The sequence below is a fragment of the Hipposideros armiger genome, unplaced genomic scaffold (genome assembly GCF_001890085.2).
Source record: "Hipposideros armiger isolate ML-2016 unplaced genomic scaffold, ASM189008v1 scaffold_740, whole genome shotgun sequence".
Lineage (NCBI taxonomy): Eukaryota > Metazoa > Chordata > Mammalia > Chiroptera > Hipposideridae > Hipposideros > Hipposideros armiger.
The window spans coordinates 264,615-281,166 of record NW_017732090.1 but is presented as its reverse complement, the minus strand read 5'-3'; the positions used below and the strand labels follow the sequence as shown (position 1 = coordinate 281,166).

At 43.0% G+C, this 16,552-nt stretch overlaps 1 protein-coding gene across 1 annotated transcript in view; it reads right to left on the bottom strand.

The window, feature by feature from the left end:
- The window catches only part of LOC109373688 (kinesin-like protein KIF16B), a 62,384-nt gene extending 47,131 nt beyond the window's left edge, over window positions 1-15,253 (bottom strand). Inside the window, exon 1 of the mRNA XM_019627769.1 lies at window positions 15,051-15,253. Within this exon, the coding sequence (XP_019483314.1) occupies window positions 15,051-15,097 (47 nt within the window). The 5' untranslated portion in view covers window positions 15,098-15,253. The remainder of the gene's footprint in view (window positions 1-15,050) is intronic.
- Between the last annotated feature and the right edge of the window lie 1,299 nt (window positions 15,254-16,552).

Genomic DNA, 16,552 nt, shown 5'->3' with positions numbered 1-16,552 from the left:
CCAAGTAGTGGTAAGTACTGTAAAGAGAGAAAATACAGAAGGGTGATAGGAAATATCAGGACTGGTGGATGCTGTTTTCAATGGGATAACTGCGGGGGTGACATTTGGGCAAAAACTCTAAGGAAGGAAGAAGTGAGACGTGTGGACATCTGGGTTTCCACACCTCCAGCAGAAGGAATGGCGAGTGCAAAGGTCCTAAATGGCATCACTGGTTGGAATAGAGAAATGTCGTCCCTCTAGACATTTGGTACAGTAGAAATAACTTCCCCTTTAAGGTATGGAATTGTCTCTGGAAAGTGGTTTCCTAGCCAGTTAAGTACAGTTCCCAGACCTCCTTGCATCCAGGTGTGGCCATGTGACCAATGGAAGGTAAACACTAGTGATGTGTCTCTTCCATACCAAGGCAGCCAAGAAGTGGTGCACCTTCCCCACCCCCAGCTCCCCGTCCACTGGCTGGAGAGATGACACTGAGGCCCCAGAGACTGGAGGCTCCAGGAACTAGGAGAAAAGCCACCTGCTGACTAGAAACTGCGTACAGTAATCTGCTCACATGAGCAAAAGATAAACCTCTTTGGTGACTTTAGTGCTATACCATTAAAATGTGGGGGCAGGGCCGGCCAAGTGGCGCGCTGGTTGGGAGCTAGTTTGGGGCGCTGGCTCTGAGCAGCAGGGCCCCAGTTTGGATCCCACATGAGGGCTAGTGACGCTGCGCCCTCTACAGCTAAGATGGTGAACAACGGCTCGACCTGGAGCTGGGCTGCCGTGAGTCGCCGGCGACGGCATAGGCTGCAGTGAAGCTGCAGTGGACTGCCATAAGCTACCGTGTGTGGCCAGCAGCCAGCGTGAGTGGCCGGCAGCCAATGTGAGCTGCTGGCAGCCGATGTGAGCTACCAAGAGCCGCTGTGAGCGGCCGTCCAGAGGCCGGCGACCGATCTGCCTCACCCGGGAAGAGCGCAATGATAATATCAACATGGGCCAGTGAAGCGACGTCATCCACAACTAGATTGAAGAAAAGGACAGCAACTTGTCTGTTCTCCTTCCTCCAATTTCCCAGCACTGTTCCCCTCCCCAACTCCCCAATAAAATTTAAAAAAAAAGTGGGGCCAATTTGATACAGAAGCTAGCACATGCCCTCCACACGATTCCCTCCCTGACTCAGAAGCTGAGAATCTGCAGCCACTCATCCTCTCCTCTGTGCTCAGTTTCTAATGTGGATTCCTGCAGGCCTGCCTGGTCCCTGCAGGCATTAAGTTGGTGGCCCCTGTACTAATTATGCCTAAGACCAATGCTTGACACACCACTGAGACCTGCCTTCCCCCAACTCACTCTAAACTCCAACACTTTCTGCCTCATCAAGGATTAAAGGTCCCCACCATATCTTTTCCATTTGACAAGTGGAACTGAACAATTAATCCAATCAAGGTGTTAACAGCTCAATGTGCCTGTGTATATTCCAATAAAGGACACCAGAAGGCATAATTCCTCAATATTTTGAATAAATAGAGCTATTATGGAGGAAATGTTATCTATTCTTACCCTTAATATCATATCAGTCTAGGCAAGGTTCCCCAAGAGCAAGAAAAGCTTAATTAAGAAGGAGATGTTTTACAAGACAACTACATACATTGTGTGATCTTTGACTGGTCTTGGACCAGAAGAAAGACATTATTAGGGCAATTTGAGAAACCTGAATAAAAATGGTGCTGTATCAATGTTACCTCCCTGGTTTTTAATTATATTATAGTTATATAAGATTGTAACTTTTGGAGAAGTTGGTGAAAGATACATAAAAACGTTTCACTATTTTTGCAATTTTTGGTGACTCTTTCAAAAAGAAATTTTTTTAAATATTTTTTAAAAAGAAGAAGAAAAGTGCCTTAATTGGATAATCACATATGAGCACCTGCCTAGTACTCACATTTTTCTCACAACTGCCCTTCTATCTAATCAAGCAGAGACAGCTCACATGAAAACATTAACTTTAGGGAAAGAAAGAATACAGACTAAAATCGTTTTAAAAGCTTCATCTGGGCAATTTTTTTTTCATTTTGAACTAGTCTCCATCAGCTTGAATCATAGTATGTTGAACTTCCTGGGGAACTTTAGGTCTCTCTCACAGGGAGCTCACAAAGTGATTTACCTGTGCCCCAAGGAGAATTTCCAAGCAGAATCACTAGGATGGCATAGACTCTGTCAATAAAACTTTGAAAACAAGAATCAGCAGGTGCAACCAGGTGAGAGGCTATGAGGGAGGCCACGAGGGCTCAAAAAAGAAAACTCATGAGAGTGGACATCCCATGGTGGATTCAGAATCCTAGACTCTTAAAGGTTTCAAATTCTCATTCAAAGCTTTATTTAGCCTCTTGGGATCCTGAGTTTTCCCCTCTGCCCACCTACAACACCCCCACCCTATCCTACCCCCTCCCAAGAGGAAACACAATTCACTTTCACTCTAACAGCATCCTAATTTCAATGTCCCCTCATGTAACAAAATCAGACTTCACCAACTTCTGCTCTGAATAATAAATTCACTACCCTAGTGTTTTTCAAACTACAGATCATAAAATCAATTTAGTGCGTAACAACCACCTTTTCTTTTTTAATGACACAGTGGAGGGTAGAAAACATCAGCGAGCACTAAGCTGATAAATGTCTTACTGTCGATCATGTCTGAGGTACACAGTGCTGTACAACCATCTTCAGCATTCTAAAACACAAATGTCCTTCATTTTAAATAATATGAAAAGCCTTTTTCACTAAAAGTCAGGAGGGAGGGAGTTTTAAATTAATCTTATATGCACAATAACTTTTTTTATAAAACCTGAAATGTGTTCCCATGGGGGAAAATTCTCTTGCAAACTGAGGCCAAAAACTTTCAGCAGCATGTCTCCCCAAGATATTTAATAATTATAAAGAGGAAAAAATATAACATTACAAAGGAGAAATCCAGCAGACACCACCTTAACCAAGTAATCGGGGTCAATATCACAAATAATAAGACATACTAACATCATGTACCCCATTATACAATATGTGACGAGCACAATATTCTTGCCAAAATGTGGCATTCTTGCCAAAATTGCATACCTTAAATTTAATCATGATACAACATCAAAAAAAAACCAAATTGAGGGTCATTTTACAAAATGACTGGTACTCCTTTCATTGTACCTGTGATGATACAACGAGAAACTGTCACAGAGCAGAAGAGATTAAGGGGACCTGACAACCACAGGCAATGGGAATCCTGGACTGGATCCCGAAGAGGAAAAGGACATTAGAGAAAAAACTATAGCTGATGGTGATGTACCAACGTTAATTTGCTGGTTTTGATAACTACCATGGTTATTATGTAAGATGTGAATATTAGGGCAGTAGAGTGAAGTATATATGGAATCTTTACTATAAGTCTAAAATTATTTCGAGATAAAACGTTTTTATAAACAGCTTTTCTAAAGAAAGGAACAAGCATCCCATAAACTATGCATCATTTAAGCACAGTAAGTGTGGTGTACGGCTAACTCTCTAACCCTAAGAGATACAGATAATGAGGACTGGATATGTAACCCATGTATCATTAACTGAACACACAGGAAAAGCAGTGAAGCTGCCCCTCTTTACCCAGGCTCTTCCTCAGCCCTCTTCCATCTCTCCCTTCCTCCGAATACCCAACAGGAGGAGCATCAAAATTCCCTTTTTCTCCTCACAGGGAACAATGCAAGACATCCTACAACTGCTGGGCTATGGGTTCCTAATTCCTTACAAGCACCCACAAACTGAAAGACTGGAATGGGGGGATGGCATTATTAACACAACAAATATTTTCTGAGTACCCATCCCTGCCAGGCATAGTTCTAGGCCCTGAGAAACAGCCACGAAGAAGACCAACTTGGTAACTGGCTCCCATGGAGTTTTGCATGCAAGGAGAGAGATAATAAACAAGTGAACAAACAAAAGTACATTCATATGGAGCTCGCCGCACCAGTCCTTGCTCACAGCCTCCACGCCTCGCTCCACTCCGACGCAGCAAAAATGTCCAGCCCTACAGAGATGGAGCGGTGCATCCGCTCTCTCATTGCTGTTCTTCCGAAGTGTGCTGGAAAGGACGTAACAAGTGCAATCTCTCCAAGACTGAGTTCCTAACCTTCATGAATACAGAACTGGCTGCCTTCACAAAGAACCAGAAGGAACCCTGGTGTCTCTGACTGCATGATGAAGAAACTGGACATCAACTGTGGTGGACAGCTAGATTTCCAAGAATTTCTTAATCTTATTGGCATGGCGGTAGCTTGCCATGACTCCTTTACCCGTTCCCAGATGTGCATTTGAGGAGCCCCTGGAGCTGGCCTCCAGGCCACATCTCTCCTTCCAGCCTCCTGATCACCATGATTTCCTCACAGACCACACGTGCCCTGAGCCCAGCACACCCACCACTCCATGCAGGCCACTCCTGCTGGCAGCAATAAAACATTATCGTTTTTTAAAATATACGCTGGAGAGTCAGTAAATTTGTGCAAGGGAGAGTGGGAGGAATGTAAATTGGATTGATGAAAGCAGTTACCAGAAGCTGCACAGTAAATAGTAAAAACATATCTTGGGTGTATACATAATCATGACTAATGATGCCAACAGAATCATTTCTAAATTACTCAGACTGATAGAGAAATGTCACTTGTTGTCATCACTTTTTGTTATCACTCATTCATTAAATATCTATTCATCCCTGCTACAGGCACTGACATAGGCACTGGGAATACAGTCAGCAAGACAGACAAGGTCCCACCTTCACTGAGCTTACTTTCCAATGGAGAAAAAACAATGAATAAACAAACAAATACACACAAAAAAAAAAATTCATTCATATGCACACACACATATTCAGATCATGGTAAATGCTATGATGCCAGAAAACCAGAGTAATGTGATGAAGCCTTCTCTGAAGAAGTGATATTTGAGACAGGACCTGACCCCACCTGCTCTGATGCTCAGTTCTCTCATCTGTAAAATGGAGCTAACAATAGTCGCCCCTAGAGCATTATTAAGAATTCAATTAGATAATGATGGCATAAGATTACCAGAGTTTCTAGTAAGTAAATGAGTGGCCAGAAATAGTAATTGGTGACAAAAGTTACCTATTAACACCATCACAGTGAAAGTACTATCTTTCTCAATTTACTTTAAATTCTACATATCACATTGAAATTTGGTCAAAGAGTCTATGAGGGTACTGCTAATCACAGAAACAGCTATTTCTTCTACACTGGGCAGCAACAAGGAATAATGACGGTATGTGGAAATGGACAGAGCAGACACAAACGCTCCGCCCAGAGCCCATGACAGTGCAGGAAAGCCCCAGGCCTTGCTGGCAGTTACATCCTCTGTGCTTGATGGGAACTGATGGGCTGAAGCTAAGGAAATGATGACCACCTTCCCATGAAGGATTTCTCCCTTGACTGTCTCTCTGTAACTGGAGCTGGAGAGAAGGCAGTCCAAGTCACTGAAATAAACCAGAGGATCTCAGTCTTGGGGAAGGGCCAGGGGTTGTAAGGCACTATATCACTTTTCCCCAAGGCTGGAGGTGTAACTGTAACATTTTCTTTCATAAAACGATCTTCAGCAAGATTGCATCCCAATCCCAGAACTCACAAAAATAGCAAAAGCTACTGAAATAATTTAGAAAGGAAATTGTGAAATGAGGATGTGTAAAATAAATCAACTGTTGACCAAAGTGCTATATATCACACAACTGGACATTTCTAAAGAATCTCTCTGATGGGCAGACAGACAGAAAGACACATACTCTTGGTGTCTCCCTCTCACACAGTCTCCATGAATAAGATAAAGTAGAAGTTTAATACCAACTTATGTTGACTAAATACTTTGAGTCACTGAAGAGATTTTTTAAACAACCAGTACCCACATTATGTGTAAGTGCATTATCCACATTAAGATATTTTAAAATGCTGTGCATAAAAACATATCATCAGTCACTCGCTTCCCATTACTCGTCAAGTCCACCTAAAAGGAAGGGGGGAAACCTCCATGTGCTCCAAATTCCAGTCAGCTACAGCACAACCCTGCCTAGGAATCCCACCTGACGCACCACAGCTATCCAGAAAAACCCGCCTCTCTCCTTCTAACCATCACTACTTCCTTCCCTGGAACCCGTAGCCTTCTTTCTCTAACCCCAGGCTCCCTGTCTTCTTTTCCTCTTCTTTGAAACAAACACAGACAAAACACACCTTCTCCATTGCTGGGCCCAGGCTTGCGATGCCAGGTGGGGGCTGGGGTCCCTGTGTGGCACACAAGCAGTAAAGGACTTTGGAAAGATTTTAGTACAAGAGCCAAAGTGCACAGGTGAATAGGGATCAGTTCTCTCTTCCCTTTAATCCCTCCATTACTGGAAGGGAAGTCAACAGGTACCACCTACCTGCCCTCAGCCCCCAGTCCCCATAGCCCTGCCTCCCTCCTCTCAACTAAAACAGCTTCCTCAAGAGACAGGAGCCAACTGGGCCTCCACCTGTGAGCGTCCTGATGCAGGTGCGCCTCTCTCCTCCCCGCTTGTTGGTCACGACCTTCCACTCTGCTGCTTTTCTTCCTCCTCCTCTCACTCTGCCTCCACTGCTGCCTCCTTAAGTGTGGCTATCAGTTACAACAGTGTTTATAAAAAATAACAGCAGCTATGACTTCTTGAAAAGTTATTACCCACCTGGAAGTGTGTTGGATACTCTATATACGCTCTCATTTAATCCTCTCCAATTTCTGCAGCATTATTTCACAGCTGCATTCCCAAATGTTATAGCTTCAGGACTTTTTTACATTATTAAAAATTACTGAGGAGCCCAAAGAGCTTTTATCAACATAGATATAACTATTTATGGTTAGCATATTAAAAATTAAAACTGAAACATTTTTAAAACAAAGAATGCACATCACACAGAGCCCTAATATCATCTCACATCACGTAGCTTCTGGAAAATTCCACTGAACCCTAATAAGTCATGAGGGTAAATAAAGCAAAAACATCTTAGTGGTATTACTGTGAAAACAGTTCTGACTGCAAACCCCCTAAAAGAGTCTCAATGATTGCCGGCCATCCCTGGACCCTACTTTGAGAATCACTGTTCTACACACAAAAAGCAAACAAAAAAACCCCCTGAGCCTTAAAGAGTAAAATCAACTTGCCCAGGTCACTCAGCCAGCCTCCTGAAGAGCTGTCTTAACCCAGGTTATGCAGGTCTGCTGTCCCCTTTGTCCCCGTTGTCCCCCTCCTCCGTCCTTCTTTCTTTACCATGGTCTTCCTCAGAAACAACAATCACTCCCACCACATTCACTATCACCTTCAAGTGACTCACCTCTAAATGTGCATCCACAGAGCTGGTAACTCAACTGAGTCCTTACCTCCTGGATCCCCCACCTTCACCTTGAGCCATCTCAACTCACCACCAATCCCCTCCACCTCAACTCGCTCACGCCTGGCATCCTGATTTTGGGAAAGGTCATTTTTCCATTTAATATGGTCCCAAACCACTCAATCATTTTCTACTCTTTGCCTATGTCCTGCTGATGGATCTTCAGAATGTCTCTTGTAAATGCAAAAAAGAAAAAGAAAACATGATTTTAGAAACTGTATACATTATATTCCTACACAAACCATTCAAATGCACCAAAACTTTACAAGAAGTTATCTCTGGGTAATGGAATTATGAGAGATTTGTGATCTTATTTCTTTAATACACTTTTCTGCATAGCACATGTTTTTTATAAGCATACCTACTTTTCACAATCAGAAAATACTATACAGTGATAGCTTCTTCAGGGTTTAGTTTTGTAAGTTTTATCTCTTAACTAAGCCGTTTCCTATTACAACTCCAACCTAGTCCAGAATCACATCATCACGGGTCATATTTCAGTTCTCTTTATAGTCTTCCTACACTAGCCTCTTAGGACTCGGGGTCTTGCACCACAGAGTGTGACAAGAAAGTCCATGGAATACTAGTGCATAAAAGGCACTTAGCACAGCACTTGGCGAATAGTAAGTAAACGCACACTGCAGCTGTTCCCTACACTGCTATTAGATGATACTTCTGAAAACACTAATTGGCAAATGGCAACCCTATTTTAAAACCACCAGGAGCTCCCTATGCCTAATAATAATAACCAATATTTATAGAGCCCAGCACCATTAGCAAGTGTTACCTCATTCAGTCACCATCTCAGCCCCATGAGGTGGGTCCTGTGAGATCTCCATTTCACAGATGAAGAAACGGAAGCACAGAGCAGTTCTGTACCAAGACATGAAGCTCGGACGTGGAGATCTGAGAGTCAAACCCAGTTCAGTCTTACTGCCCAAAAGAACTTTGCACAATGACAGCCATGTTCCACCTCTACACTGTCAAATATGTGGCTATTGAGCATTTGAAATGTGACTAGTGTAACTGAGTTAATAAATTTTTACTTTATTTCATGTTAATCTAAATAGATGTATGCAGCCAACAGCTACCACAGTGGCCAGCACAGGACTGGAATATAAAGGCCCCAAGTCCCAAGCTTAACAAATAGAAGTCCTCACAACATCCTGCCTACCTACCTCTCAACTAATTCTTACAAAAAGCTGCAGTAAATCTAAAAGCCCTGGTAACTGTACTCATTCCTACCTCCAGCCATCCCCTGCCTTCCTCTCATCCAAGTCCTCTGTATATGGAGGGGCTTTAGAATTTAGAGTAAGAGAGACTTGGGTTCAAACCCAGGCTCCACAGAGACCTGGGTATGTGACCACGGGAAGGTCGGTTCAGTCTGTGATCCCTTGCTCTTCATCTGTGCAACGACTTGAAAATGCCACCATCCAAAAAGCATCTGCCACACTCTCTCAATGGTCACTAGTGATACACCTTCAGAGCTCAATTCAAACTCCACCCTCTTTCCTAGGAGGCCAGTGGAAGCCCTGGAGATCTCCCCTCCTCCTCCCACCCCGCTCCTTCTCAACTGCACAGATTCTACTGTTATTTTTGTGTGTTGTGTGTTTGCTCCTTCTCGGCCACTAGACCAGCAGTCCCTTGAGGCCAAGGGCTTCTATCATCAGTGAGCTCGAGGCAACAAGTCACCATACAAGGGGCTCTAGCGGGAAGTAGAGCCACCTCAGCCCTGCATTACTATTCTGAGGGGTCTCAGATTCTCTCTGTAAAATGGGGATAAAAAGTCCTCAATCAGTCAGTTGGTGGGAGGAGGAAAGGAAGTTGTCAAAGGTACAGAAAGGAGCACGGTGCCAGGTGCAGGCAGCGTCTCTACAGGTGTCTCCCATTCTTAATACAAGAGGCTTCTGTTGTCACCATCACAGACCCAAGAGACTAACCATGAACTATTCACTGACACTACCTTGCTCTTAAAATGGGAAGACTTCAGTACACCCTAAGGATGTCAATCCCAGTCAAAATAGCACTGCAATTTTTCCTTCTCTTTTTAACGTGATAAATATGACACTAAATTCCACCTGAAAGGCTAATCAGGAAGAGAGGCTAAGAACAATCATAAACTGAAAGGAATGGGATGGACTTGCTTTATTAGATAAGAAAGCACACCTGGCCCTTTCCCAGCACTTGGTAATTTTTTCTTTTCTGGTTTTTTTTTTTTTTTTGGTAAAACATTTTAAACTACTTGTTATTGAATAAAGTTAAATTGATCAAATTTAACTTTATTAATTAAATTGTAAAAATAGCAGTAATAACAACAGCCAATCTTTACAGAGCCCTTGCAAGATGTCAGGCAGTGTGTGGAGAATTTTATCTGCCCGTATTAGCTCACTTGAATCCTCACAACAGTGTTTTCCACACTGCTGATTACAACTCCTTACTGGATCTTGAAGTCAATTTAGTGGATCTAGAAATAGCATTTTTTTTAAATGAGGCAGAAAATAATAGAAATGAATAAAAAATATGAGTAAACTTCATGAAACACCCCATGAATCTTTTTACATTATCTACAGTTTCAACTTAAAATGTTTCTTATTGTGAGTCACAATAAAAAATATTGGAAAAAAAACCTCATCTCACAACTTATAAGGTATGTACAATTATTATCACCATTCTACAGATGCAAAAACTGAGGCTTAGAACAATTAAGTCACTTGCTCAAATTTACCCCAGCTTGTAAATGACAGCCAAAACTGGAACCCAGGCAGGCCGCCCTCAGATTTTGATCCTGTGAACATTAGCATATCAGTGGGACAGGGTAGATGGCCCTGAAGAATCATGTAGTGTTCCAATGAAAAAATGACCAAGTGAAACTAACAGGAAATGGACAAGTTAGTTACGAAATTATTATTTTGTTGTCTCTTCAGAGGGGGAAAAAAAATCTATCTTGTAAAACTACAAAATGAAGCCATTAGAAAAACGAGGCATTAGAACAATGGAACAAATCACAAACAAAAAGGTATACAGACAATACATAAACGTTAAACTTTTGCTCATAAAAGTTATGAGTAGTGATGTTTCTCCTGATGTTTTACTCATTTTGAAAAGCATACCTGTGACTGTCCTAAGAAACTGATTTTAGGCAATTAGTTTCCCAATCTTTAAAATGGCATGACAATAATAGCATCTACTTGCTAAACCTGTTGCAAATATTAAACTAGATTTTGTACTACTGGCACAAACAAATTCTCAATAAAGGTAGCTGCTATTGTATGACGCAACATAATGGCTCTTTCGAAATTGAAACTACTCGTCTGCCACATAATGAAAAGCCACACGATAGTAAAAACAAATGCATCACATCTTGACCTGAATCAAGCATCAGGTGTTCCCTGCAAGGACTGGTAACAAGTCTCCCAACTCAGAATCTCAGTATCTTACCACCTTTCCCCCATTCTTGAAGCTCCTGGCAGCAACAGCCATGCTCACTTTCTAATCACTCCAGGCCTCTCCCTCCTTTCTGTTGGCTGCTTCCCCTTTGCCTGAAGCTCCTCTACTCTAAAAAACTAACATTTAAAAAAAAACTTTTTGTGCTCGCTTCGGCAGCACATATACTAAAAAAAAGTTTTATATATGCACCTCTATGTTCATAGCAGCATTATTTATAATAGCCAAGCCATGGGAACAACCTAAATGTGCATCGACAGATTAATGGTTAAAGAAGTTGTGAGGGCCGGCCAAGTGGCATGTTGGTTAAGAGCTGGCTTGGAACGCCAGAGGACCCGGTTCGGATCCCACATATGAGGGCCAGTGACACTGCCCTCCACAGCAACTTGTCTGTTCCCCTTCCCCTAATTCCCCAGCACTGTTCCCATCCCCCAATTCCCCAATAAAAATCTTAAAAAAAAAAAAAGTTGTGATATACACATACACACACACACACACGAATATTATTCACGTATAAAGTGGATGCAACAAAATTGATGGACCTTGAGCACACATGCTAAGTGAAATGAGTCAGACAGAAAAAGACAAATACTAAAATACTATATGATCTCACTTGCATATGGAACCAAAAAAAAAAAGCAAACAAACAAAGAAAAACCTCATGAAAAAGAGATTAGATTTATGGCTACCAGAGGCAGCGGGTAGAAGAATTCAATGAAGGTGGTCAAAAGGTACAAACTTCCAGTTATAAGACAATTAAGAACTGGGAATTTAATTGTTCAGCATAATATAGTTAACACTGCTGCACGGTTCTCATCATATGGAAAACAACATTTTCCTTTTTTCTTTTTTTTTATGGTATTATATGAGATAATGGATGCAAACTAAACTTACTGTAGTAATCATTTCACAATAATATGTAAGTCATTATGCTGTACACCTTAAATTTACATAGTACTATATGTCAATTATAATTCCATAAGACTGGGGAAAAAAAATTTTTAACAACTTCCTTCAATCCTCCCAAACAACCAGCTAAAAATTACTTTTCCAGTGCCAATGACTTTTTTAGGTAACTTTTAAAAATTACATAAACAAGTTTTTATTAATTATAAAACTATGCCTGAGCAAAGTAAAAATTCAAACAGTACAAAGAGAAAAAGAAAAGCCTTCCATCTTCACATAACAGATTCATCAGTCCTCCTCCACAGTTATACCACTGTTAGGCTTTCTAGGAATAATTCTGTACAGATATAGCCATGTGTGTGTACATATATCTACGTATACATTTTTTTAACACACATTCATACAATTCTACTGTAGTATGTGTGGATATCTTGTTTTTCTCACTTAATTCACTATCTTGGAGCTCTTTTATGATCCATACATTCTTTTCCAAGTACTGCAGAGCATTCTACCCAATGAATAGGCCATCACTTAACAAATCCCCCATCTTTCTACATTTAGGTCATTTATGATTTTTTTGTTGTTATACATAATGATGCAACAAACAACCTTACACATACACCTTGGTAGGTAGGAATATAATCCATAAAATAAAGTCTTAGAAATGAAATTGCCCGATCAAAGAGTTCATAAATGTCTAATCTTGACAACTACTGTCAAATTTCCCAATATGAAAGTTGCAGAGGTTTAACCCTTTATGCTTCCATCACCACTCCTTCACCAGCACTTGATGATCAGTTTATAGTCACCAATCTCACCAGTAAAAAATGGTTTCTTACTGCTATTATAATTTGTATGTCTTTCCTAGTAAGTTAGGTCCAGTATTTTTGGTTGGCCATTTGTATACCTCTATTCCATTTTACTGCCAACTTCTGGATCATTCTCTCTCCTGCTCTTTGATAGGTTATCAATGCCCTTGTCTCCAAGACCAAGGACCTCATCTTACTCGAATCATCAAGAGCACCACCTTGGCAACATCTGACACTAACGACCCTTCCTTCAGGAAGCACTTCTCCGTTCCCTGCCATGACAATTTGCTGTGCTGGTTCTCCATGAGGTACAAGCCACTCTTCTCCCTGGAATCCTAAAGAGGAGCATATCCCAGAGTCCAATCCCTGGCTCCCTTTTCTTCTCACTTTAACATCCTTAAACTGTCATCTATGTGCAAAAGACTTCCAAATGTCAATCTCAGATCACCTGAGACCTAAACCAATGTGCCTGTCTACTGAAGACCAGCAAAGAAATGGATGGATGTCCTTCCCACACTTCACATAACAAACAGGATCAACACTCACTCTTGTCTCAGACGCTGTGCTTGTCCTTGACACTTACCGCATCGCATGTAACTTTACATATCCAAGAGAGAACATACCAACCTCACTGTTCACGGTCCCAAACTCTTCCACTTCCTTGATCATCAAACCTCAGTTAATGACTCTGTTCCCTCCCTTCCCCCCGCCTTCCCACCCAGTGAGCTACCAAATCCTGTCAATTCCGCCAATAATCCATCTTGGTCTATCTATCCAGGCTTCCCCTTCCCTTCCCACCTCTGGCCCATACCGCTGCTTCCTTACCTTTTGCCCCAATGCTGATGCCACCACCAGTGTTCTCTGCTAACAGCGCAAATATCATCATTTCAATCTACCTCTTCAAAGCACAGCGCTTTTGGACACGGTTCCTGCCATCCCTCCTTAAGCATCTGCCCCAAGCCTGCACAAGCAAGGCACCACGCTCGCAGCACCCCTTCCAGCTAGCCCAATTTTTTTTGAGAGTTCTGCCAGCATGTAGGCCCTTCCTCACCAGACGGTGGGCTCCTAGAAGACACTCATCAGACCTCGTTCACCTTGTCCCTCAGAGAGCACCCAGCATAATGCTGTGCATTTGGTAGGCACTCAATAAACACTTTCTCAAGTTATCTGATACAATCTTTCAGCATGTGCTCATATTATTCCAAAGAAGGAAAAGAACTTCTAAATATGTACATAAATCCAGAACAAAGAAAAATGTTTTTAAATCATCTCAATGACTTTAGAGTCTGTCTTCTATGACTGAATATATAGAGAAACATACATATTCTCTCAGAATTTACAGAAAGGTCAAACTCCTTCCCGCAAAAGCTTAAAAATAAGTTGAAAATCACAAACGTACTGATTTCCAATAGTTCCAAACCAAAATAAAATTTCCTATTTGCCAACAGAAAAACAGCTTTAGATGAGTCAAAGAATGTTCTGGCAATCTCTTGATTTTATGATCTTCTGATGCCCTGATCAGCTGTCAGAACTACCAAACAATGACCTCTACAAGTTGGTATGATGAAAGGGGAAAACCGTATGGTAAGTCAAATGTCCAACAAGTTGATAGCCAAAAACAAAATGGCATTGTGTGAACTGTGCCTGTCAACTCAGAGGACACATCCATTTATGTCTACTTCATTCTTTAAAGATAACCTAATTTTAAAAGTAACTTTTCTAAAGTATCTTTCTAAACTGATTATAAAGAGGTCATTGAAAAGGAAATCTAGGTTATTTTTCAGTGAATTCAGAGTCAAATCATTCTGAAAAGCATTAATTTGTAGAAATATAGAGGATTAAATTCTAAATGGGTTTATAACTCTCCCCCTCTGTTAACGTCACCATATTTCAAACACGTGTACTTGTGTCCTTGTTTTCTTTCCCCCCAGAAGTCAAAACTTTGTTAAAAGTTTTCCCACCTACTCTTTAGCCAGAAATTAAGAACTGCTAAATTACTAATTAAAGTTAGGGTTCACATTCAGGGAATCGAAATCATCTGTTATTAAGAGGTAAAAAAGTAATATTGGTAATACTTAACTTCTGAATTGGCAAAGCTGAGGGGAGTTTGCCTAACAGCTCTGGTGCCTGCGCGACCACTCTCAGTCCCCCTGAAGGATTTTACACCTTCATGAAAGTGATCCCTTGTTTTTTTAAAAGGGTAGAAGCAAACCTCCTCAAGTCAATGGAATGGGGAAGAGTTTATAGGAATCCTCTCCGTGGCCTCGTGAACTCTACCCCCATAGTCCCCTCCAGTGAAGCGTGAAAGGGACAGCAAAGCATAAAGTGCTCTGGGCCCCCAGAGACCACAGTCAGAGCCAAGTGGGCCAGAGACCGGCCCGTGACACTTAAGTTCAGGCCGGCCTTGGAGGAAAGTTGGAGACCAACTTCCACCGGGTGGGGGTGCGTCAGGAGATCGCCTGCACCGCTCCCCACTCACCTGCGATTCATAGGCCGGACCCTCACGGCCACCTTGACCGATGCCATTGCTCATCCCGGCCGGGCCCGCGCGGGGTCCCACCTGCTCAGGTCCCCGCGGCCGCCAGCAACTCTGGCGACTCTGCCCGCTGCTCCCGCCCACTTCCCTCTCGGCCCCCACCCCTACGCTCTCCGCCGGACCTGGCGTCCCGTGGCGGCCCCACCTGCCAGGCCACTGAGCATGCCCAGAGCGGCTCAGGCCCGCGTGATCCGTGCGCTCGGCTTGGCAGCAACGGGGAAGCGCCGAGGGGCGGGGCCGGGATGCCTCCGCGCTGCAGCCTGAGGTCGCAAAGTCGGGAAGGTTCCGCTGGCGGCAGTGGCCTGGAGGTTACCGAAGGCGATTAAAGCTGAATGATCAGGAAAACTGGAACCCAACCTAATGCCCTGAAAAACTGGGGAGGAACGGCGGAAGAGAAGAAGGGGGCAGCAGGGGAGGGGGGTCGGTTGGCGGGTAACGTCGCAGTAATTCAGGGCCAGAGCAAGGACCACAGTCCTAGGGGACAAATTATTAAAAACACAGTGTTTCAGCCCTTAACAAGGGCGCTTTAGCCCCACAGTGCAGGAGTTAGTTCGTCCAATTTAGAGAGCAAGAAACTGAGGCACAGGTTATCACCGTTTGTTAGAGGGGAACTCCTCTAGGGCCTTCTCCACTACTCTAAGGCTGTCCAAATGTGTATTTTGGACCCCTCAATTCAGGGATACCGAGAAATGAAAATAAAGAGGACTAGACGTTCTAAATGCGGGCAAAAATATATGTATTGACTTAAATCAGATCTTAAATGGACATTTTTGCACTTTAGTTTTAATCAAAGGATTTAGGGGTGGGGACCACCCTCTCTTTAAGGATTAGGGCCTCTAGTAGCCACTTATAGTGAGCCCCCTCTCCTCTCCTAGAGGATGTAAATTCATTCAGTCAGTCATGCATGCATTTCGCACATTCGTTCACACACCCAAGAGCCCACCTGTGAGCCAGAAGATTACCTGCAGCCCATACTAACCAAGGTATCAGCTCTGCCTTCCTCCTGCTGCCCCATTCAGGGCGGCTAAGCACAAACAGCCCACTCCACCCCTGCCCCAAGACTCCACACTTCCTGCCCCGAAGTGCTCCCTGGCCTACCATTGAGATCCACTTGGGCCCCCATGTCCCTAATGGAGCCACAAAGGGATGCTCTGCGCTCACTGCCTCCCCCTCACCGCGGATATACCACACCCCGAAAGGCATCCAGGAGCTGACTGACAACGGCCCTAGTTCAAATGAAGGAACAAGAACGGGTAAGAGGGGCTGCTCCTCCAGAAAGCCAAGCTATAATGGAGACCTCAAGGAGTGCGCTCTGGCCTCCTGGAGCCCTACCTCCAACACTAGCTTTGGGACTCCAGTGAATTAGTGGGCGTCTCTGAGGCTTTTGCCTTACTGCAAATCAGGAACAACTCCTTGGAGTTGGTTAATACATTGACATGATTGTA